Genomic DNA, 25,659 nt, shown 5'->3' on the forward strand with positions numbered 1-25,659 from the left:
GGTATCAATCAGGGACAGCTGTCTATCGTTGTCTCTGATTGAGAACCATACTTAGGTAGCTCTTGCCCACATGGGTTTTGTGGGTAGTTATTTTCTGTTTTGTGGTTTGCACCTGACGGAGCTGTTTCGGTTGTGCCTTTTGTTACTTTGTATTTAGTGTTCAGTTATATTTAATAAAATGCCGAACACGTACCACGCTGCGTTTTGGTCTGATCCTTCCTATTCCTCATCCGAGGAGGACAACGATCGTTACAGAACTACCCATCACCAAAGGACCAAGCAGCGTGGTAAGGAGGAGCAGCGCTATAAGGAGGAATGGACATGGGAGGACATTCTGGACGGCAAGGGATCCTACACATGGGAGGAGATCCTGGCTGGAAGGGATCGCCTCCCATGGGACCAGGTGGAGGCAGCCAGGAGAGTGGAGGCAGCAGGAAAAGGGAGCCAGCGATTTGAGGGAACACGGCTGGCAAGGAAGCCCGAGAGGCAGCCCCAAAAATGTATTGGGGAGGGGCACACGGTGTGGCGGAGTCAGTTTGGAGACCTGAGCCCGCTCCCAGTGCTTACCAGGGCGAGCAGGTGACAGGTCAGGCCCGGTGCTATGGGGTGATGCGCACTGTGTCTCGGTCGAGAATCAAAGAGGCCGCCTGTATGTCTCCCCAGCCTGGTGAGTCCTGTGCCTGCTCCCAGAACCAAGTCTCCCTCCTGTCCCTCCTAGTGTTCAGTTATATTTAATAAAATGCCGAACACGTACCTCGCTGCGTTTTGGTCCTCACCTTCCTTCACCAACGGCCGTTAATGGAATAAACAAAACATACAGTAGAAAAACAAAAAGTATTTCCAGTGAGTGCAAATGAGGTAAGATAAGGGAGGTAAAGGCAATAAATAGGCTATGGTGGTGAAGTAATTACAATATGGCGATTAAAGACTGGAGTGATTTATGTGCAGAAGATGAATGTGCAAGTAGAGATACTGGGGTGCAAAGGAGCTAAATAAATAAATACAGTATGGGGATGAGGTAGTTGGATGGGCTATATACAGATGGGCTATGTGCAGTGATCTGTGAGCTAGCTAGCTGCGATGATCCTGTGTAAAGGTTCAGAGCTTGCGGTAGGAATCCAGAGAGAAAAAGATATGCTTTGTTGATATATAATTAAACAAATCAAATCTAATTTTATTTGTCACATACACATGGTTAGCAGATGTTAATGCAAGTGTAGCGAAATGCTTGTGCTTATAATTCCGACCATGCAGTTATATCTAACCTAACAATTTCACAACAACTACCTTATACAGACAAGTGTAAAGGAATGAATAAGAATATGTCCATAAAGATATATGGATGAGCGATGGCCGAACAGCATAGGCAGGATGCAGTAGATGGTATAGAGTACAGTATATACATATGAGATGAGTAATGTAGGGTATGTAAACATTTATATTAAGTGGCATTGTTTAAAGTGACTTGTGATACATTTATCACAAACATTTTTCCATTATTAAAGAGGATAGAGTTGAGTCAGTATGTTGGCAGCAGCTACTCAATGTTAGTGTTGGCTGTTTAACAGTCTGATGGCCTTGAGATAGAAGCTGTTTTTCAGTCTCTCGGTCCCTGCTTTGATGCACCTGTACTGACCTCGCCTTCTGGATGATAGCGGGGTGAACAGGCAGTGGCTCGGGTGGTTGTTGTCAATGATCTTTTTGGCCTGATCTACATGATCAGTCTCTGTGTGTAAAATAAAAAGTGGTTCATGTGAACCTAACTCACATCTAAGTCTTGAGTAAAAACAATACGCTAATATTGCAGTTAGCCATGACAGCCTTTATAATAGAACGCTTGTGACCACACACATCTAAATATTGCACTTGGGAAAAAAAACATCTTAAAGTAGAAATAGAATGAAACAAACAGGCATTCTATTTTTGCTCTATTATAGTGGCCACTATAGTAGACATCGATCAAGTACACAAGGCTACGTGTGCAAAAAATAACTTTAAAAAATGTAATAATCCCCCCTCACTCACACAAGTGTTACTGTCAAGTTCAACACAACAAAATCATTATCTTTGGGCTACACTGAACATTATTACATTGTACACTTTCTGCCTGTGGACATGTGTTCTACAATGTGCCAGCAGAGCATGAGACCCTTTGTTGGCATAATTGATCTCTTTCAGGCAGAGAGTAACACCGGGCATACCCCTTTTTATTCACAGTATTGAAGAAGTGAGAAAGAGGGTAAGTGTGTGGTGTTCCTTTTACCTCTATAGCGGCATCCAGCTTTAGCTAGGCCCAGCTCCAGCTACACTTGTTTAACAAGCAACGCCTCATTTTCACCTAATTCTCTCATTCTGAAAATTAACCATACTTGTTACTGTAATTTAGTTATTCCAATATGCTTTCATTAATTGAATTCCTTTAATCTATTTTATGAGAATTTGTAAGATTCTTGTTTGCATAAAATAAATGGAGACCAGTCTTATCAATAATAGATAATAGTATTTATTCTCGGAGCGCGCTGCCACGTTACCACGAGCAACAGTTTATATACAATAACATGACGTCATTTCATTGCTTCTAGAATGAATCCCCTCCTCCCGACCTAGAATTAAGTGAGTTTAAAAGTTCATTCCAACTCACTAACACACTCACAGGTCACACAACATAACTGAATTAACTCTTGATCCCTCACCATTATTGATCACCACTTGGCTGACAGTTCTAATTAACAGAGAACCTAGGAATGCACTCACTGCCTTATCTAAAACAACCCAGGGCTCAGTTTCGTCGGTTCAACCATAGGTTAACGACCGTATCTGCTTACTTAACCCACTCCTCTCCAGACTAGTTTGGAATGGTGCTCGTTATATTTAATTACTCCTTGTCCGTGTCACACAATCCCTTCTTATGAACTCATATTTTTTTCTTTTTCTACTGTATTATTGACTTGTTAATTGTTTATTCCATGTGTAACTCTGTGTTGTCTGTTCACACTGCTATGCCTTATCTTGGCCAGGTCACAGTTGTAAATGAGAACTTGTTCTCAACTAGCCTACCTGGTTAAATAAAGGTGAACAAAAATATATATATATATATATATATATATATTGTTAATCAGATATAATAAAACAGAGGATACGTTTACTTAGTTACAGTTCCATTTAAAATTAGAATATTGTTTAGTCATTTATTCATAATATTCCTAACAATACTGTAGAGGGAAAACATTACTGTTAGTAGTTCAGGACATTAGCTGGTTAACTAGTTAACATTTCACATATATTGCCAGGCTCCAGTAAGCAACTAACGCATTATAACTTGAGGAATGGCAACGTTATCAGTTTATACTATAGCGAATTGGTTAGGTTACTAACGTTAGCTAGCTACTGATCAGATGAGCTAAGGTTAGCGGTCTGACTTTATTAGCCAGCTAATCTTCACACCATAAACTTAATTATTTGATCAGTTAAGTTGGTTGATGTTGCTCAACATTTCTCTGGCTAGCTAAGGGAGAATTTGATCCAGCTAGCAAGATACTTAATGCTAACAATACTTGTTCCCTCACCTCAAACTTTCCAAATGCCACTTGTTTTTCGGTTACGGCTCATGAAGTGTGCTTTATCACCTTCTCACCCCCCCATCTCTTTGATCAGGCTTCTCACCCACCTCTTCGTTATCGGTCAGGGGTCGTGCTGCTAAGTTACCTGGCAAACTGCCTTTCCACTTCCCCGCTGTCTTTCCAGAATGCGCGCTGATGCTGAAACTAGCACATTGGTTGTCTCTTCTCTCTTCAGTCGCTTGCTGTATTCTGTTGTTATTAGAACAATTGCCTTGAATACAGACAGTATTGCTCCAAACGTACATCACTCGATCACATACAGCCAGTAGTCATTCAACCCCCAATCATTCAATTTGTTCTAAACTGACTTGCCTGGTTAAATAAAGAAATGTCAGCGTCGGAGAGGAGGTGTGTGTCTCTTTGTTAATAACAGCTGGTGCGCAATCTCTAATACTAAGGAAGTCTTGGCGTTCTGCTTGCCTGAGTTAGAAAAACTCATGATAAGCTGCAGACAATACTATTTACCTAGAGAGTTTTCTTCTATATGTTTTTGTAGCTGTCTATTTACCACCACAAACCGATACTGGTACTAAGTCCGCTCTCAATGAGCTGTATAAGGCCATAAGCAAACAACAAAATACTTAATCAGAGGCGGCTCTCCTAATGGCCTGTTATTTAAATGTATGAAAACTGAAATTCATCTTACCTAATTTCTACCAGCATGTCTCATGTGCAACATGAGGCGAAAAAACTCTAGACCACCTTTACTCCACACACAGAGACGCATACAAAACTCTCACGTCCTCCATTTGGCAAATCTGACCATAACTCTATCCTCCTGATTCCTGCGTACAACCAAAAATTCAAACAGGAAGTACCAGTGACAATACGGAAGCGGATGGTAAGCGACAGGGATGTTTTGCCAGCACAGACCGAAATATGTTCTGGGATTCATCCAATGGTATGAGGAGTTTACCACATCAGTCACCAGCTTCATTAATACGTGCATCGACGAAGTCACCCACAGTGACGGTACGTACATAAGCCAGAAGGCGAGGTCAGTACAGGTGCATCAAAGCTGGGACCGAGAGACTGAAAAACAGCTTCTATCTCAAGGCCATCAGACTGTTAAACAGCCACCACTAACATTGAGTGTCTGCTGCCAACACACTGACTCAACTCCAGCCACTTTAATAATGGGAAATGATGGGAAATGATGGGAAATGAGCATTAAACAATGCTACCTAATGTAATGTTTACATACCCTACATTATTCATCTCATATGTATACGTATATACTGTACTCTATATCATCTACTGCATCTTTATGTAATACATGTATCACTAGCCACTTTAACTATGCCACTTTGTTTACATACTCATCTCATATGTATATACTGTACTCAATACTATCTACTGTATCTTGCCTATGCCGCTCTGTACCATCACTCATTCATATATATTTATGTACATATTCTTTATCCCCTTACACTTGTGTCTATAAGGTAGTAGTTTTGGAATTGTTAGCTAGATTACTTGTTGGTTATTACTGCATTGTCGGAACTAGAAGCACAAGCATTTCGCTACACTCGCATTAACATCTGCTAACCATGTGTATGTGACAAATAAAATTTGATTTGATTACAGGCAACATCCGTCCTGAGATAAATGCTAGTTGCTGCGTTCAAGGAGAGGAACACAAACCATTTCATAAGAAATCCCGCTATGCCCTAAAACGAACATTCAAATAGTCAAAGCATCAATACAAGACTGAGATTGAATCGTACTACACTGGCTCTGAATCTGGTCGGATGTGTCAGGGCTTGCAAACTGTCACGGATTACATAGGGAAACCCAGCCGTGAGCTGCCCAGTGACACGACCAGACAAATCAGAGAACTGGTGGTGTGGTGCCAGCACAACCACCTCACCTTCAACATCTGCAAGACAAAGGAGCTGATTGTGGACTACAGGAAACGGAGGACCGAGCACGCCCCCATTCACATGTTATATAGCTGGGTCTGATGTTATAGATGATATATAGCTGGGTCTGATATTATATATGATATATAGCTGGGTCTGATATTATAGATGATATATAGCTGGGTCTGATATTATAGATGATATATAGCTGGGTCTGATATTATAGATGTATAGCTGGGACTGATATGATATATAGCTGGGTCTGATATAATACATGATATATAGCTGGGTCTGATATAATACATGATATATAGCTGGGTCTGATATTATAAATGATATATAGCTGGGTCTGATATGATATCTTCTCCCTCATCCCCCCCATCCTCCACCTTTCTCCCCCTCTCCTCTTCCCATCCTCCACCTTTCTCCCTCCACTCCTCCTCCAACTTTCTCCCTCATCTCTTCCCATCCCCCACCCCTCCCCCGTTCTCCCACTCTTCCTCCCCATCCCTCACCTTTCGTCCCTCCTCCTCCTCCCCCATCCTCCACCTTTCTCTCTCCACTCCTCCACATTTCTCCCACATTCCACCTGTCCCCCCTCTTCTCTTCCCATCCTCCACCCCCCCCCCTCCCCTCTACTTGTCCTGTTCCCATCATCCAACTTTCTCCCCCAGTCCCCCCCCCCCCTTCTCCTCTCCTTGCTGTTGTTACTGTTCAGGATACTGTATATCTTCTGTTCACTTTTTTTTCTTTTTTCTTTATAGTACTACTGTTATTCAATTTTACTTTATAGTTTAATGATTGTACTACTGTAATGAATTACTGCATTGTTGGGGAAGAGCTTGCAAGAAAGGCATTTCATTGTCCTTGTACACGGGACAATAACATTTGAATAGATAACAAGGAAATGAGAACTATCGTTGCCACTGATTAAAGTGTGTGTACTCCCTAAATAAAGGTACTCTGAACTCAGTCTGTTTTTACTTAGAGGTTTTTATTCTCCAATTAAAGTCTCGTACACTCGCTCTCTGACACACACACACACACACCTTAATTACACGTCAACATCACTTTCAAACATTTGATGGTCAGGACATGTCTCTTTCACACTCACATGACTTATGTTCTTAAAGGGTCAGAAATCTTTTAAAACACCCATCCCATCCAGAGGAATGAGTGGAGATGTGTGGGGTAGAGGGGGAACAGGGCAGACTTCAGAGCTGAGGGTCAGGGATCAGAGGTCAGGCGTGGCTGCGTTTGCGAGGCTGCTTTGGTCGTCGTGGTTTCAGGATGACGTATCGTGTGTATGTGGTGTGATGCTCAGAGAGGAAGGGAATGAAGAACGCTCTGAACAGAGGAGAAGACCTGAGAGAAAGGGAGAGGACAGAGGAGGAGAGAGAGAACAGAGGAGGAGAGAGAGAACAGAGGAGGAGAGAGAGGACAGGAAGAGAGAGAGGACAGAGGAGGGAGAGGACAGAGGAGAGAGGACAGAGGAGGAGAGAGAGGACAGAGGAGGAGGGAGAGGACAGAGGAGGAGGGAGAGGACAGAGGGAGAGAGGAGAGAGGGATAGAGGAGAGAGAGGAGGGAGGAGAGAGGACAGAGGAGGAGGGAGAGAGGAGGGAGAGGAGAGAGGAGACAGAGAGGAGAGAGGACAGAGGAGGACAGAGGAGAGAGAGGCGAGAGGAAGTAAATATCACATTACCATTATATTTACTGCTGTCACACAACCTCTCATTGTATGTGTCTAAATTAAGGAACAAACCATTAAAAAGTTGACACCTACTCATTCAAGGGTATTTCTTTATTTTCACTATATTCTACATTGTAAAATAATAGTGTAGACATCAAAACTATGAAATAACACATGTCAAATATCATGTAGTAACCAAAAAAAAATGTGTAAAAAATATATTTAAAATTTGAGATTCTCCAAAGTAGCCTCTCTCAACCAGTTTCATGAAGTAGTCACCTGGAATGCATTTCAATTTACAGGTGTGCCTTGTTAAAAGTTAATTTGTGGAATTATTTCCTTCTTCATGCATTTGAGCCAATGTCCCACTTGTTGTTGATTCTTCACAAAAAAATACAGTTTTATATCTTTATGTTTGAAGCCTGAAATGTGGCAAAAGGTCGCAAAGTTCAAGGGGGCCGAATACTTTCGCAAGGCACTGTATATACTGTATTCTATTCTACTGTATTGACTAACTAGTCACTTTAATAATGTTTACATACTGCTACTCATCTCATGTGTATATACTGTATTCTATTCTACTGTATTTTAGTCTATGCCGCTCTGACATTGCTCATCCAAATATTTATATTAATTGCATTCCTTTACTTTAGATATGTACTGTTGCGATATTTTTGGATGTTACTGTACTGTTGGAGCTAGAAACATTTTGCTACCCCTGCAATAACATCTGCTAAGTGACCAATACATTTTGATTTGATTATTCTAAAAAGGATTAGATCGTTTTTTCCCTCATCAATCTACACACAATACCCCACAAGGACAAATCAAAAAACATTTACATATTTTTTGCAAATGTATTACAAATAAAAACTGAAATATTACATTTACATAAGTATTCAGACCCTTTACTCAGTACTTTGTTGAAGCACCTTTGGAAGCATTACGACCAAGTCTTTTGGGGTATGACGCTAAAAGCTTTGCACACTTGTATTTGTGGAGTTTCTCCCATTCTTCTCTGCAGATCCTCTCAAGCTCTGCCACCCTGGAAGGGGAACTTCGTTGCACAGCTATTTTTAGATCACTCTAGAGATGTTCGATTGGGTTCAAGTCCGGGCTCTGGCTGGGCCACTCAAGGACATTCAGAGACTTGTCACGAAGCCACTCCTGCGTTGTCCTGTTGGAAGGTGAACCTTCGCCCCAGTCTGAGGTCGCGGTCTGGAGCAGGTTTTCATCAAGGATCTCTCTGTACATTGCTCCGTTCATCATTGCCTTGATCCTGACTAGTCTCCCAGATCCTGTCGCTGAAAAACATCCCCACAGCATGATGCTGCCACCAGCATGCTTCACCTTAGGGATGGTGCCAGGTTTCCTCCAGACGTGACACTTGGCATTCAGGCCAATGAGTTCAATCTTGGTTTCATCAGACCAGAGAATCTGGTTTCTCTTGGTCTGATAGTATTTTTGGTGCCATTTGGAAAACTCCAAGCTGTCATTTGCCTTTTTACTGAGCAGTGACTTCCATCTAGCCAGTCTACCATAAAGGCCTGATTGGTGGATTCTGCAGAGATGGTTGTCCTTCTGGAATGTTTTTACATCTCCACAGAGGAACTCTGGAGCGCTGTCAGAGTGACCATCGGGTTCTTGGTCACCTCCCTGACCAAGGCCCTTCTCCCCAGATTGCTCAGTTTGGCTGGGCGACCAGCTCTAGGAAGAGTCTTGGTGGTTCCACACATCTTCCAAATAAGAATGATGGAGGCCACTGTGTTTTTGGGGACCTTCAATGCTGCTGAAATGTTTTGGTACACTTCCCCACAGAAAGACCCAGCCACGTTTCATCTTCAATGCCCTTGCTGATGGAAGGAGGTTTTCACTCAATCTCACGATACATGGCCCCATTAATTCTTTCCTTTACGCGGATCAGTCGTCGTGGTCCCTTCGCAGAAAAACAGCCCCAAAGCATGATGTTTCCACCCCCATGCTTCCCAGTAGGTATGGTGTTCTTTGGATGCAACTCAGCATTCTTTGTCCTCCAAACACGAAGAGTTGAGTTTTTACCAAAAAATTATATTTTGGTTTAATCTGACCATATGACATTCTCCCATATGACATGCTCCCAATCTTCTTCTGGATCATCCAAAAGTTCTCTAGCTAACTTCAGACGGGCCTGGACATGTACTGGCTTAAGCAGGGGGACACGTCTGGCACTGCATGATTTGAGTCCTGGGCGGCGTATTGGTTACTGATGGTAGGCTTTGTTACTTTGGTCTCAGCTCTCTGCAGGTCATTCACTAGGTCCCCCCGTGTGGTTCTGTGATTTTTGCTCACCGTTCTTGTGATCATTTTGACCCCACGGGATGAGCCCCAGATCGAGGGAGATTATCAGTGGTCTTGTATGTCTTCCATTTCCCAATAATTGCTCCCACAGTTGATTTCTTCAAACCAAGCTGCTTACTTATTGCAGATTCAGTCTTCCCAGCCTGGTGCAGGTCTACAATTTTGTTTCTGGTGTCCTTGACAGCTCTTTGGTCTTGGCCATAGTGGAGTTTGGAGTGTGACTGTTTGAGGTTGTGGACAGGTGTCTTTTATACTGATAACAAGTTCAAACAGGTGCCATTAATACAGGTAACGAGTGGAGGACAGAGGAGCCTCTTAAAGAAGAAGTTACAGGTCTGTGAGAGCCAGAAATTTTGCTTGTTTTTAGGTGACCAAATACTTATTTTCCACCATAATTTGCAAATCAATTCATTAAAAATCATTCAATGTGATTTTCTGGATTTTTTTCTCAGTTTGTCTGTCATAGTTGAAGTGTACCTATGATGTTACAGGCCTCTCTCATCTTTTTAAGTAGGAAAACCTGCACAATTGGTGGCTGACTAAATACCTTACTTACATACAGTGGGGCAAAAAAGTATGTTTTTATTTTGAGAACATTTGCAAAAACCTGTTTTCGCTTTGTCATTATGGGGTATATTGTGTTGATTGAGAAGGGGAAAAAAATATTTTCCTAATTTTAGAATAAGGCTGTAACATAAAATGTGGAAAAGGGAAGGGTTCTGAATACTTTCCAAATGCACTGTGTGTATAAATATATATATATCATCTATATATCTAATGTCTGTTTGTACCTGGCAGCGTTTAGGAAGGGTTTCGATGCGATGACGCTCCAGTCTGTGTTGTCAGCGTAGCGCGGCTCTCTGGGTGCTGAGGTCTCTAGGTCCAGATCCACAAGGTAATGGCACTGACGCACGTCCACCTGAAACAACAACAACACAACCAGAAGCTCTGTTGGAATCACTTTTACAGATAACTTTGACACATTCTGGAAACTGCTTTACAGGAATGATGGAGTCCATCCAAATCATTTTGGCTACTGGACTCTGTCCACGCTTTTCAAGGCTGTGTTGAGAGATTGATTTATCAATGATTCAAGCCCAGCTTAGATAATCCCTACCATTGTGTCGCTGAGTTGTCATAATGCTTCATTAAATGTACATTATACCAGGGGTGTTGGCAGACACAATGTAAGTAACCTAATGTGTGCCCCTCTTAACTGCCCTGAATGCCTCTACTGATCCTACAGCTGTTGTATGCAGTAATCATGTGCCTATGAACCAGAGTTATACTGTTAGCAATGAGGTTGTGTGTCCTAGTAGGAAGACCACTGTGTGCAGCTCCCCCAGCACTATCAGCTCAAACATAAATAACATTGTCATACCTACTTCTGACAAGCCTCCAAGTAAAGCAGTGAAAACTATAAAGCAACCCAGAAGTGCTAAAAATAGCCCATATTAACATATGTAGCCTAAGATACAAGGGTCATGAAGTCAATAACTTGCTAGTAACAAATGACACTCATATTCTGTCATTTGCATCTTTCTTTTGGTGTTTTTCAGTCAGTAGAAAGGCCTTTTAGTGTCCTAAGTTTTCATGTCTGTAAGCTGTTAGTGTCTTAACGATCGTTCCACAGGTGCACGTTCATAAAAAAATGTTGGTTCATTGAACAAGGGAAACCGTGTTTAAACACTTTACAATGAAGATCTGTGAAGTTATTTGGATTTTTATGAATATCTTTGAAAGACAGGGTCCTGAAAAAGAGACGTTTCTTTTTTTTGCTGAGTTTATATGGAAAAGAAGAAACTGCACTGGGCCGGCAGTGGAAGTTTCCGGGAGAGAGATGGACTTTGGATTATTAATGGGACAAGGACGTGAGGCTGAAAGCTGGAGATATACATCTTACAAACTAGGCGTGCATGTGGACTTCCATCTACAATTACAAGATGACAGACTGAGAATTGGATTGATTAAGTGAAGTTTAGGAAACGCAAAAAGCGTGTGGGTGCTGTGACCATTCTTCCCCAAGTTCCTGACTGAGATAAATGGCAAAGGTATGTAGAAAATTAGCATTAACCATCGGTGTAGTAATGACTGCGATGGGGAAATGATTTATGGGTTAAATTAGTGGGTTATAGTTGTTTTAGGTTGCTTTTTGTGATTTATTTTGATGATTGTTTTGTAATGGAGATGTCCTGCTTAAAGCATTTCCTGCTGTTTTATTTAACATTGATGGAAAGTTATTATTATTATTTTTAAATTGTCTTGATATAAGTTTGAAGACAATTAGAAAATTAGCCTTGAAGTATATGACATTTGTTTAAGGGGAATTCATTTGGTATTGGAATGAATAAGAGTACTGTTTTAACTCAGTGGACTCCTTTAGACCTTCCTAAATGTTTTAAAATCTACAAGACTGTAGACTGTAGTTTTACAAACGTATAACTAAGCTACTGACTGAAGGAGTTATGACTGATTTCCAACAATACCATTTTCTGTCCGCCTGCTTGTGAAGTGGTAGCAGTATTGTACCCGCTAACCTTTGCTTCACAGCACTACCGGTAAAGATTTTAGAATTCTATGTTTTAAAAGTTAATGCTTTGAGCCTTGTGTAGAGAAGGCCTGTGTACAAAATGTGAAAAGGCGTTGTTGATGTAACTGATTCCTGGTTTTCAAGTGAGTTGACACAGGTAGGCTAATTGAGAACAAGTAATCATTTACAACTGTAACCTGGTCAAGATAAAGCAAAGCAGTGTGACACAAACACACATGGGACAAACGTACAGTCAATAACAGAAACATCTATATACAGTGTGTGCAAATGTAGTAAGAGTAGGGAGGTAGGCAATAAATAGGCAATAGAGGCAAAATAATTACAATTTAGCAATTAAACACTGGAGTGATAGATGTGCAGAAGATTAATGTGTAAGTAGAGATACTGGGGTGCAAAGGAGAAGAAAATAAATAACAATATGGGGATGAGGTAGTTGGATGGGCTATATACAGATGATATTGTTTAGGACCTTGAGCGTGATTGAGGTGCACCCATGACCAGCTTGGAAACCAGATTGTTTATCGGAGAAGATACGGTGGGATTCAAAATGGTCGGTGATCTGTTTGTTGACTTGGCTTTCGAATAACTTAGAAAGGCAGGGTAGGATAGATATAGGTCTGTAACAGTTTGGGTTTAGCATGTCTCCCCCTTTGAAGAGGGGGATGACCGCGGCAGCTTTCCAATATTTAGGGATCTCAGACGATAAGAAAGAGTGGTTGAACAGGCTAGTAATAGGGGTTGCAACAACTGCGGCAGATAATTTGAGAGGGTCCTGATTGTCTAGCCCAGCTGATTTGTAGGGGTCCAGATTTTACAGCTCTTTCAGAACATCAGCTATCTGGATTTGGCTGAAGGAGAAATATGGGAGGCTTGGGCAAGTTGCTGTGGGGGGTGCAGAGGTGTTGACCGGGGTAGGGGAAGCCAAGTGGAAAGCATGGCCACCCGTAGAAAAATGCTTATTGAAATGATCGATTATCGTAGATTTACTTTTTGGAGTTCGTATTACAGGATGAAAATTTCTGTTTGAAAAAGCTAGCCTTTATTTTCCTAACTGCCTGTGTATATTAGTTCCTAACTACCCTAAAAAGTTGCATATCTCGGGGGCTGTTCGATGCTAATGCAGTACACAGCAGTATGCATTTGTGCTGGTCAAGGGCAGTCAGGTCTGGAATGAACCAAGGGCTATATCTGTTCTTAGTTCTACATTTTTTGAATGGGGCATGCTTATTTAACTTCTTACGGATTAGTGGGACGCTTAGCGCTCCGGTGAAATTGCAGAGCGCCAAATTCAAATTAAATTACTATAAATATTAAACTTTTATGAAATCACAAGTGTAATAAATCAAAATAAAGCTTAACTTGTTGTTAATCCAGCCGCCATGTCAGATTTCAAAAAGGCTTTACGGCAAAAGCAAACCATGCAATTATCAGAGGACAGCGCCCAGCCCACAAATGCATAACAAATTATTTTCAACCAGGGAGTTGCGACATGAAAGTCAGAAGTAGAACAGAAATTGAAGCATTAGAGATGTCAGGCTGATGTTAGGCGATTAGACCTGGCTCGCAGTCGGCATTCCAATTCATCCCAAAGGTGTTCGATGGGGTTGAGGTCAGGGCTCTGTGCAGGCCAGTCAAGTCCTTCAACACCGATCTCACCGAGCTTAGTACATGGGGGCATTGTCATGCTGAAACAGGAAAGAGCCTTTCCTTAAACTGTTGCCACAATGTTGGAAGCACAGAATTGTCTCTCATGCCATTGTATGCAGTAGCATTAAGATTTCCCTTCACTGGAACCAACGGGCCCGAACCATGAAAAACAGCACCAGACCATTATTCCTCCTCCACCAAACTTTAAAGCTGGCACTTTGCATTGGGGCAGGTAGCGTTTCCCTGGCATCCGCCAAACACATATTCGTCCGTCGGACTGCCAGATGACGCGTGATTCACTGCTCTGATGCGGCTATGGAACCCTGACATGTTCACTGGACGTGCTACCTGTCCCAGACCTGCTGTTTTCAACTCTCTAGAGACAGCAGAAGCGGTAGAGATATTCTCAATGATCGGCTATGAAAAGCCAACTGACATTTACCCCTGAGGTGCTGACCTGTTGCACCCTCGACAACTACTGTGATTATTATTATTTGACCATGCTGGTCATTTATGAACATTTTGAACATCTTGGCCATGTTCTGTTATATTGGCCGTGTTCTGTTATAATCTCCACCCGACACAGCCAGAAGAGGACTGGCCACCCCTCATATCCTGGTTCCTCTATAGGTTTTTTCCTAGGTTTTGGCCTTTCTAGGGAGTTTTTCCTAGCCACGTGCTTCTACACCTGCATTGCTTGCTGTTTGGGGTTTTAGGCTGGGTTTCTGTCCAGCACTGAGATATCAGCTGATGTAAGAAATAAATTATTTTGATTTGATCACTCCAGAGAACGCGTTTCCACTGCACCAGAGTCCAATGTCGGCGAGATTTACACCACTCCAACCAATGCCTGGCATTGCCCATGATCGTAGGCTTGTGAGCGGCTGCTCGGCAATAGAAACCCATTTCATGAAGCTCCCAATGAACAGTTCTTGTGCTGACGTTGCTTCCAGAGGTAGTTTGGAACTTGGTTGTGAATGTTGCACCGAGGACAGATGATTTTTACGTGGCTGAGTCGTTGTTGCTCCTAGACGTTTCCGCTCCACAAGAACAGCACTGACTGGGGAAGCTCTAGCAGAGCATATATTTGACGAACTGACTTGTTAGAAAGGTGGCATCCTATGAGGGTGCCATGTTGAATGTCCATGAGCTCTTTAGTAATGCCATTCTCCTGTCAATGTTTGTCTATGGAGATTGCATGGCTGTGTCCTGGATTTTATACACCTGTCAGCAATGGCTAAGTTGAAATAGCCGAATCCACTAATTTGAAGTGGTGTCCACAAACTTTTGTATATATAGTGTATCTGCGCCCTCTGTTCTGTCTCCCTCTCCGGTGGCTTCTACCTCGGGTTCAGATCCTCGGAGCTCCCCCTCATCCAACCGTAAGTCTGTTTAAGAATCCTGCCCATTCCTCATACTACAGCTGTCTCGAATCCATCGGGTCCCACCTTCGGTCCTCGAGGGGTTTGCGAAACCACTCGAGGTGAAAGCGAGGCAAACCAAGTTCTGAAGACGGTACTTTGCTTCTGTCCAGCCCATGATTTATAACCTAACTCATGACACACAACCTAGGCTACAACGGTTAGACAGCCCATTCCTCATCATGTGTTGACCACACAGACACACCTGTTCCATGCTGAAGCTCCACCACAAAGGAATACTGGAAAAGATTTGCCTCTACTTCAGTTTAGCCACTTTGCCTCTGCCCAGGCTTTCAACAAAAACATTTTTATACCATCGTATATCACAATGTTTTATTGAGTACATAACCACGATATTACAAAGGTTGACATCTCCCAACCATACTTTGTACGTGACAAATAAAAGTTGACTTGATTTAAGTACATTTAAAACTCGATGGCTTTACTCAATACAAGTAGTATTTTACTGAGTCATTTTCTATTAAGGTATCTTACCTCTTAAGTATGACAATTGGGTACTTTTTACACCTCTGCCAACACACAACACAGCCGCCACACAACACAGCCGCCACACAACACACCCGCCACACAACAGAGGTCAGAGACTCACGTATCTTGTTGGCTCCTCCAGGTTCTGGTCGTTCATGTGGGCGGGGATAGTTTGAGTAGCCAATGGGCCGTCAGCGTACGGCTGGGGCAGCTGCCCTCTGAACTCTGATTGGATGAACTGCAGCTGCCAGCTGAAGAGAGGGCGGAGTCACACACTGGCATTCTAACACAATGCAATCAAGAACACTCAGAAACCTAAAGCCTTGTGGGAAGCTGCTATAGACCACACAGAGACACTCAGAAACCTAAAACCTTGTGGGAAGCTGCTATAGACCACACAGAGACACTCAGAAACCTAAAGCCTTGTGGGAATCTGCTATAGACCACACAGAGACACTCAGAAATCTAAAGCCTTGTGTGAAGCTGCTATAGACCACACAGAGACACTCAGAAACCTAACGCCTTGTGGGAAGCTGCTACAGACCACACAGAGACACTCAGAAATCTAAAGCCTTGTGGGATGCTGCTATAGACCACAGAGACACTCAGAAACCTAAAGCCCATTATTGTGGGAAACTGCTATAGACCACACAGAGACACTCAGAAACCTAAAGCCTTGTGGGAAGCTGCTACAGACCACACAGAAACCTAAAGCCTTGTGGGATGCTGCTATAGACCACACAGAGAAACTCAGAAACCTAAAGCCCATTATTGTGGGAAGCTGCTATAGACCACAGAGACACTCAGAAACCTAAAGCCCATTATTGTGGGAAGCTGCTATAGACCACACAGAGACACTCAGAAACCTAAAGCCGTGTGGGAAGCTGCTATAGACCACATAGAGACACTCAGAAACCTAAAGCCCATTATTGTGGGAAGCTGCTATAGACCACACAGAGACACTCAGAAACCTAAAGCCCATTATTGTGGGAAGCCGCTATAGACCACACAGAGACACTCAGAAACCTAACGCCTTATGGGAAGCTGCCATAGTGGTAACAGTCAGTATCTAGATAATATGTGTGAAATGCTGGACAATGTATGTGGTATCAACAAAAGAGGTATACAAAGAGACACTCTGAGAGAGCGAGAAAGACTGACTTGTTGGGCAGCAGAAAGCTGGAGGGGAACCGGTACCACTCTTTCCCAACACAGACACTGACGGGCCGGCCCTTTGGGACCGTGTGGAGAGACGGGTCCCGGGAGATACGGTGGAACTCTGGGTACAGATCCAGTGGCGCGTGGTAGCCTGGAAGGATAAACACACACATCTTCAAGGGTTTTTCATTTATTTTGACTATTTTCTACATTGTAGAATAATAGTGAAGACATACACTTTGAAATAACACATATGGAATCATGTAGTAACCAAAAAAGTGACAAACAAATCAAAATATACTTTATATTTGAGATTCTTCAAATAGCCACCCTTGATGACAGCTTTGTAGTTTGGCCAGCTCTAGGAAGAGTCTTGGTGGTCCCTAACTTCCATTTTAAGAATGATCGAAGCCACTTTGTTCTTGGGGAACTTCAATGCTGCAGAAATGTTTTGGTACCCTTCCCCAGATCTGTGTGTCATCACAATCCTCTCGGAGCTCTACGAACAATGCCTTCAACTCATGGCTTTATTTTTGCTGACATGCACTGTCAACTGTGGGACCTTATATAGACAGATGTGAGCCTTTCCAAATCATGTCCAATCTATGAAATTTACCACAGGTGGACTACAATCAAGTTTATTTAACCAGGTAAGTTGACTGAGAACACATTCTCATTTACAGCAACGACCTGGGGAATAGTTACAGGGGAGAGGAGGGGGATGAATGAGTCAATTGGAAGCTGGGGATGACTAGGTGGCCATGATGGTATGAAGTCCAGATTGGGAATTTAGCCAGAACAGTGGAGTTAACAACCATACTCTTATGATAAGTGCCATGGGATCTTTAGTGACCACAGAGTCAGGACACCCATTTAACGTCCCATCCGAAAGACGGCACCCTACATAGGGCAATGTCCCCAATCACTGCCCTGGGGCATAGGGATATTTTTTTAGACCAGAGGAAAAGATGCCTCCTACTGGCCCTCCCAAATTGTAGAAACATTTCAAGGATGATCAATGGAAACAGGATGCACCTGAGCTGAATTTCGAGTCTCATACCAAAGGGTCTGAATACTTACGTAAATAAGGATTTTATTATTTTTATAAATTTGAAAGAAAAAAAAATAATATTTTTTTACTTTGTCGTCTTCATGGGGAATTTTGTGTAGATTAATGACAAAAAACTAACAATTTAATCAATTTTAGAATAAGGCTGTAAAGTAACAACATTTGGAAAAAGGGAAGGGGTCTGAAGACTTTCCGAATTCACTGTTCATAGTTTTCTCCCAGGCAATTAAAAAACATTCAGATGTGTTCTATGCATTGACAAGGACTCAGAACATCCAGTTTCATTGTTTCTGTAGTTAAGTATTCAGAGTAAAAAAAACAGATCAAAAACCAAGAAAATAAAACTGAGAAAACAGAATTTGGCAAAAAGTATTAACATAATTTAGTGTATCCAATTGGCAATTACAGTCTTGCCCTATCGCTGCAACTCCTCTACGGACTCGGGAGAGCCATGCATCCTCTGAAACACGACCCTGCTCGCCCATCGCTGCAATGCTTCTTGATACACTGCTCGCTTAACCCTTGTGGCCAGCCGGACCATTGTGTCGGAGGAAATACCGTCCAACTGGCGACCGGAGTCAGCTTGCTGGCACCCGGCCCGCCACAAGGAGTCGCTAGAGCGAGATGGAACAAGGAAATCCCTCCCCTAACCCGGGACAACACAGGGCCAATTGTGCGCCGCCTCATGGGTCTCTCGGTCACGGCCGGTTGTGACACAGCCTGGGATCAAATCAGGGGCTGTAGTGACGCCTCAAGCACTGCGATGCAGTGAAGAAAAAATGAAGACCCCTGCCCTAGTCACTGTGTGGAGACCCCTGACCCCTGCCCTAGTCACTGTGTGGAGACCCCTGAACCCTGCCCTAGACACTGTGTGGAGACCCCTGACCTAGTCACTATGTGGAGACCCCTGACCTAGTCACTATGTGGAGACCCCTGCCCCCTGCCCTAGTCACTGTGTGGAGACCCCTGCCCTAGTCACTGTGTGGAGAACCCTGCCCTAGTCACTGTGTGGAGAACCCTGCCCTAGTCACTGTGTGGAGACCCCTGCCCTACGCACTGTGTGGAGACCCCTGCCCTAGGCACTGTGGAGACCCCTGCCCTAGTCACTGTGTGGAGAACCCTGCCCTAGTCACTGTGTGGACCCCTGACCTAGTCACTGTGTGGAGAACCCTGCCCTAGTCACTGTGTGGAGAACCCTGCCCTAGTCACTGTGTGGAGACCCCTGCCCTAGGCACTGTGTGGAGACTCCTGACCCCTGCCCTAGGCACTGTGTGGAGACCCCTGCACTAGTCACTGTGTGGAGACCCCTGACCCCTGCACTAGTCACTGTGTGGAGACTCCTGACCCCTGCCCTAGGCACTGTGTGGAGACCCCTGACCCCTGCCCTAGGCACTGTGTGGAGACCCCTGCCCTAGTCAATGTGTTGTCCACTGTGTCACGGTTGGCGTTTCTAGACTAAGATTCCATCACAACCTCATACTTTAATTTTCAAAACATTATTTTGTGTGCGCATGCGTGTATGTCTGTGGTGTGTGTATGTATGTATGCCTGCATGTATGTCTATGCAAGTATGTATGTCTATGTACAGTTAAAGTCAGCAGTTTACATAAACTCGTTTTAATGACTTCAACCTACGTGTTTCAACCACTCCACAAATTTCTTGTTAACAAACTATAGTTTTGGCGAGTCAGTTACTGTAGGACATCTACTTTGTGCATGACAAGTACTTTTTCCAACAATTGTTTAGACAGATTATTTCACTTATAATTCACTGTATCACAATTCCAGTGGGTCAGAAGTTCACATACACTAAGTTGACTGTGCCTTTAAACAGCTTGGAAAATTCCAGAAAATGATGTCATGGCTTTAGAAGCTTCTAATAGGCTAATTGACATCAATTGGAGGTTTACCTGTGGATATATTTCAAGGCCTACCTTCAAAACTCAGTGCCTCTTTGCTTGGCATCATGGGAAAATCAAAAGAAATCAGCCAAGACCTCAGATTTTTTTTTTTGTAGACAAGTCTGGTTCATCCTTGGGAGCAATTTCCAAACGCCTAAAGGTACCACATTCATCTGTACAAACAATAGTATGGAAGTATAAACACCATGGGACCACGCAGCCGTCATACCGGCTTGGGGCGGCGGCAGGGTAGCCTAGTGGTTAGAGCGTTGGACTAGTAACCCGAAAGGTTGCAAGTTCAAATCCCAGAGCTGACAAGGTACAAATCTGTCATTCTGCACCTGAACAGGCAGTCAAGCCACTGTTCCTAGGCCGTCATTGAAATTCAGAACTTGTTCTTAACTGACTTGCCTAGTTAAATAAAGGTAAAATAAAATAAATACCACTCATGAAGGAGACGCGTTCGGTGTCCTAGAGATGAACGTACTTTGGTGCGAAAAGTGCAAATCAATACCAGAACAACAGCAAAGGACATTGTGAAGATGCTGGAGGAAACAGGTACAAAAGTATCTATATCCACAGTAAAATATCCACAGTAAAACGAGTCCTATATTGACATAACCTGAAAGGCTGCTCCAAAACCGCCATAAAAAATCCAGACTATGGTTTGCAACTGCACATGGGAACCAAGATCGTACTTTTTGGAGAAATGTCCTCTGGTCTGATGAAACGAAAATTGAACTGTTTGGCCATAATGACCATCGACCATTTCCAAGCTGTTTAAAGGCACAGTCAACTTAGTGTATGTAAACTTCTTACCCACTGGAATTGTGATACAGTGAATTATAAGTTAAATAATCTGTTTGTAAATAATTGTTGGAAAAATTACTTGTCATGCACAAAGTTGATGTCCAAAACAACTTGCCAAAACTATAGTTTGTTAACAAGAAATTTGTGGAGTGGTTGAAAAACTAGTTTTAATGACTCCAACCTAAGTGTATGTAAACTTCCGACTTCTACTGTATGTATGTATGTATGTATGTATGTATGTATGTATGTATGTGTGTATGTGTGTATGTGTGTGTGTGTGTGTGTGTGTGTGTGTGTGTGTGTGTGTGTGTGTGTGTCGGTGGTGCGTGTCTGGACCTCTGAACAGGGCTACTGATCTGGACAGAGACAGCAGAGTGAAGAGGATCAGTGTTCCCACAGCCAGCCAGTTAGACGACACCGTGTAGTGTTCTAGACGATACCGCTGGAACAGGAAGTGGTAACACTTCTACAAAACACAACACAGAAAACACTTGATCAATACACAGGAAACGTATGTCTTCATCCATTGTCTGACTTCAGATAGAGCGACGGCCGTCTGCATTGATTGGTCTGTTAACTCGCAAACACTCATGGGAATAGATGAAAAGTAGGTAGGCTTCAATACAATGTCACAACATTACCAAGGTGACATCGTCTAATGAACCACCTTTCATCCTCAAAAGAGTAGCTGTTCGGCCATGAATAGTGCACCGAGTTCTGCAGCACAGCTGACAGCTTTCTGCTGTGTTATCGAGTTGGCCAAATGTTCCAAAGTAACGAGGCACAGTGCCAGCTGTCAGAGTCAGATACATGCTGATTTCTGAGAACGGCCCCACAACTTTGGTGCCGTACAACTTCATCAACAAGCTGGCAACCTAGTTAACGCAATGGCCATTCAAACAAGCTAGCAGTAACCTTCTAACTGGAACAAGTTTGCTCTGCTGATCAAGCACGGTTGATTGAGCTAGTTTGCCTGATGAATTTGTACTGCATCAAAGTACTAGGACTGTTCTCAGAAATCCGTTGGTTTGCGTAGTTGTCTGCCGGTGTCCCATAGCTACAGTAGTCATTGGAGACAGCAGTGATTTTCAGAAGGTAAGAACTAGTGTTAGGCTGATGCACAAAAATCTAGATTTTTAGAGATGAGCTCCACGATTTGCCAGACAGGATCCTGGCGCTACTTGTTGGAAGACAATGGTCTTTAACAGCAAACTATGTGTCTGTCTGTGTGTGTGTGTGTGTACCTGTAGTGAAGACAGTGCTACGGCCCCTGCCAGACAGATGAGGGGGTAGATGGGGAACAGGAAACGTTCCTCTTTATGAGGTCTGGTGAAGAAAACCAGCATCCACAGGTACATAGGAGACAGAGTCAACCAATATGGCTTTCCCAGGTTCTGCACTGTAAAACACACACACACAATGTTAGAGTAAAGACAAATTTATTGGAAATGTTAAGAATTTGTATTTATTATTGAATATACAGTACCAAAAGTTTGGACACACCTACTCATTCAAGGGTTTTTCTTTATTTTTTACTATTTTCTACATTGTAGAATAATAGTGAAGACATCAGAACTATGAAATAACACATGGAATCATGTAGTAACCAAAAATGTAAAAGTGTTAAACAAATACAAATAGATTTGATATTTTATTCTTCAAAGTAGCCACCCTTTGCCTTAATGACAGCTTTGCACACTCTTGGCATTCTCGCAACCAGCTTCACCTGGAATGCTTTCAAACAGTGTTGAAGGAGTTCCCACATATGCTGAGCACTTGTTGGCTGCTTTTCCTTCACTCTGTGGTCCAACTCAATTGGGTTGAGGTCTGGTGATTGTGGAGGCCAGGTCATCTGATGCAGCACTCCATCGCTCTCCCGCTTGGTCAAATAGCCCTCACACAGCCTGGAAGTGTGTTTTGGGTCATTGTTCTGTTGAAAACCAAATGATAGTCCCACTAAGCCCAAACCAGAATGCTGTGTTAGCCATGCTGTTTAAGTGATAGCTTTCCAAGATGGTGTAGCAGTCGGACGTCTGTCTTGTCCCGTCCCGTCTATATATTGTTTTCTTCAGATATATTTTTAGACTGAACATACTCTCCTCCAACCCGCCTCACCCAATGTGGTACGGGGCTTTCAGCAGGTTCTTCTGTTGCGACGTCCCCCCGTGGCCCATCTGCTAGCCCCGGCCTGCTAGCTGTCTGAATCGCCATGTCGCTAGCTCGCCTAGCTACTCACTGGACCCTATGATAACTCGGCTACACATGCCTCTCCCTAATGTCAATATGTCTATTGTTGTTTTGGTGACTGATTATTGTCTTATTTCACTGTAGAGCCTCCAGCCCCGCCCAATATGCCTTAGCTAGCCCTTATGTTCCACCCCCCACACATGCGGTGACCTCACCTGGCTTAAATGGTGCCTCTAAAGACAAAACCACTCATCGTCACTCAATGCCTAGGTTTACCTCCACTGTACTCACATCCTACCATACCCTTGTCTGTACATTATGCCTTGAATCTATTCTTCCGCGCCCAGATATCTGCTCCATTTACACTCTGTTCCTAACGCACTAGACAACCAGTTCTTATAGCCTTTAGCTGTACCCTTATCCTACTCCTCCTCTGGTGACGTAGAAGTTAATTAAAATGTGAAAAAAATAAAAAGTGTTCCATGAATTCTAAATAAATCACGGAGAGTGTCACCAGCAAAGCACACCAACACCGTCACACCTCCTCCTCCATGCTTCAAGGTGGGAAACACACATGCGGTTATCATCCGTTCACCTACTCTGTGTCTCACAAAGACACGGCAGTTGGAACCAAAAGTCGTGAATTTGGACTCCACCCGTCTAATGTCCATTGCCCAAGCAAGTCTCTTCTTCTTATTGGTGTCCTTTAGTAGTGGTTTCTTTGCAGGAATTCAACCATGAAGGCCTAATTCACACAGTCTCCTCTGAACAGTTAATGGTGAGATGTGTCTGTTACCTGAACTACGTGAAGCATTTATTTGGGCTGCAATTTCTGAGATGCAGTTAACTCTAATGAACTTATCCTCTGCAGCAGAGGTAACTCTGGGTCTTACTTTCCTCTGGTGGTCCTCGTGAGAGCATCATAGCGCTTGGTTTTTGCTACTGTACTTGAAGAAACGTGAAAAAGAAATGAAAGAAATTATGGACTGTTGTTTCTCTTTGCTTATTTGAGCTGTTCTTGCGATAATAGGGGGTTATCTTCTGTATACCCCACTACCTTGTCACAACACAACTGATTGGCTCAAACTCATTAAGAAGGAAATCAATTCCACAAATGAACTTTTAACAAGGCACACCTGTTAATTGAAATGCATTCCAGGTGACTAACTCATGAGCCTGGTTGAGAGACTGCAAAGCTGTCATCAAGGCAAAGGGAGGCTACTTTGAAGAATCTCAAATATATTTTCATTTGTTTAACAGTTTTTTGTTTACTACATGATTCCATGTGTTATTTCATAGCTTTAATGTCTTCACTATTATTCTACAATGTAGACAATAGTAAAAAATTAAAAAATCTCTTCACAGTACCCAAGTCCAGAACAGACTATGGAAGGCGCACAGTACTATATAGAGCCATGACTACATGGAACTCCATTCCACATCAGGTAACTGATGCAGCAGTAAAATTAGATTTAAAAAACAGATTAAAAAAACACCTTATGGAACAGCGGGGACTGTGAAGCAACACAAACATTGGCACAGACATATGCATACACACACACACATGGATTTAGTCATATAGATATGTGGTAGTGGTGGAGTAGGGGCCTGAGGGCACACAGTGTGTTGTGAAATCGATGAATGAATTATAATGTTTTTAAAATTGTAGAAACTGCCCTAATTTTGCTGGACCCCAGGAAAATTCCTTGGCAGCAGTTAATGGGGATCCATAATAAATACAAATACAAAAAAAACCTGCAATGAGTAGGTGTCCAAACTTCTGACTGGTTCTGTAAATGTTTGGAAATTATACGGTTGTATATAGAAATGCTTATTGAAGACATCATGTAGAGCAGTTCACTGTTTTAAACAGTCACACTTTCTTTTTTCGTTTTTTTAAATTTTTTTTTACCTCTTCTCTTGAAGTATCTTATTCAAACTTGTAGAGTCAAGTCACTTCACTGTAGTTAAATGCGGTGATTCGTGCTTTCAGTTATGTGCGAATGCTGCTATCTTTACACGGTTTTTGGTTTGGGTATGTTCAACATCCTCTATGCACTTCCTGAAGAACCGAGAGACAGAGTCAGTATATTCGTCAATGTTTTTCCCAGAAACTGCACGGAACATATCCCAGTCCGCATGATCAAAACAGTTGTATAGCATGGATTCCGAATGGTCAGACCAGCATTGGACAGACCTAAACACGGGTGCTTCCCGTTTTAATTTCTGCCTATAGGCGGGGAGGAGCAGAATGGAGACATGGTCTGATTTGCCAAAGGAGGGCTTAAATCCCTCTCAGAATGGTGAATAACAATGATCCAATGTATTATTCATGCGAGTGAGGCAAGAGATGTGTTGGTGGAAATTCTGTAGCATTTTTCTTAACAGTCCGTTGTTAAAGTCCCCGGCTATGATGAATGAATGCGGCCTCTGGATATTCTGTTTCCAATTTCTTCAAAGTCCCATGTAATTCCTTCAGTGCCAGCGCGGTATCGGCTTGTGTGTGTGTGAGGGATCATAAAACATACTCCTCCGCCTTTGCTTTTCCCACAAAACTAATTTACCATGTCCACGCAATGTACCAAGAACCCCGTAAACTGCATAGCTTGATCAAGCATCTCCCCCAATAACCAAGTCTCTGTGAGGCAGATTACGTTACAGTCTCTCTTATCTCTCCGAGCTCACAAAGTTTATTGTCTAGAGACTGTACATTAGCAAGTAATATACTAGGAAGCGGAGAGTGGTTTTTCCTTTTCCTTAAATCAGACTAGAACTCCAGCTCGCCTTCCCCTCCTCCAGCAGTGTTTTTTCGTGATGAATGGAACTACTGCAGTCTAGACCGAGGATCCCGCTCTGGAAAGTCATCTCAGATTTGCAAGATGGCGTAGCAGTCAGACGTGTTGTCGTGTCGTGTCC

At 42.9% G+C, this 25,659-nt stretch overlaps 1 protein-coding gene across 1 annotated transcript in view; it reads right to left on the minus strand.

The window, feature by feature from the left end:
* Window positions 1-6,455: 6,455 nt before the first annotated feature.
* alg9 (ALG9 alpha-1,2-mannosyltransferase) overlaps window positions 6,456-25,659 on the minus strand; it is a 54,152-nt gene continuing 34,948 nt past the window's right edge. The window contains exons 10-15 of the mRNA XM_021617332.2: window positions 21,801-21,955; window positions 20,893-21,022; window positions 16,780-16,927; window positions 15,740-15,869; window positions 10,302-10,429; window positions 6,456-6,847 (exon numbers count right to left, since the gene is read on the minus strand). Coding sequence (XP_021473007.1) covers window positions 6,724-6,847; window positions 10,302-10,429; window positions 15,740-15,869; window positions 16,780-16,927; window positions 20,893-21,022; window positions 21,801-21,955 — 815 coding nt within the window. The 3' untranslated portion in view covers window positions 6,456-6,723. The remainder of the gene's footprint in view (window positions 6,848-10,301; window positions 10,430-15,739; window positions 15,870-16,779; window positions 16,928-20,892; window positions 21,023-21,800; window positions 21,956-25,659) is intronic.

This window comes from Oncorhynchus mykiss, chromosome 10, assembly GCF_013265735.2.
Source record: "Oncorhynchus mykiss isolate Arlee chromosome 10, USDA_OmykA_1.1, whole genome shotgun sequence".
NCBI classification, from domain to species: Eukaryota; Metazoa; Chordata; class Actinopteri; order Salmoniformes; family Salmonidae; genus Oncorhynchus; species Oncorhynchus mykiss.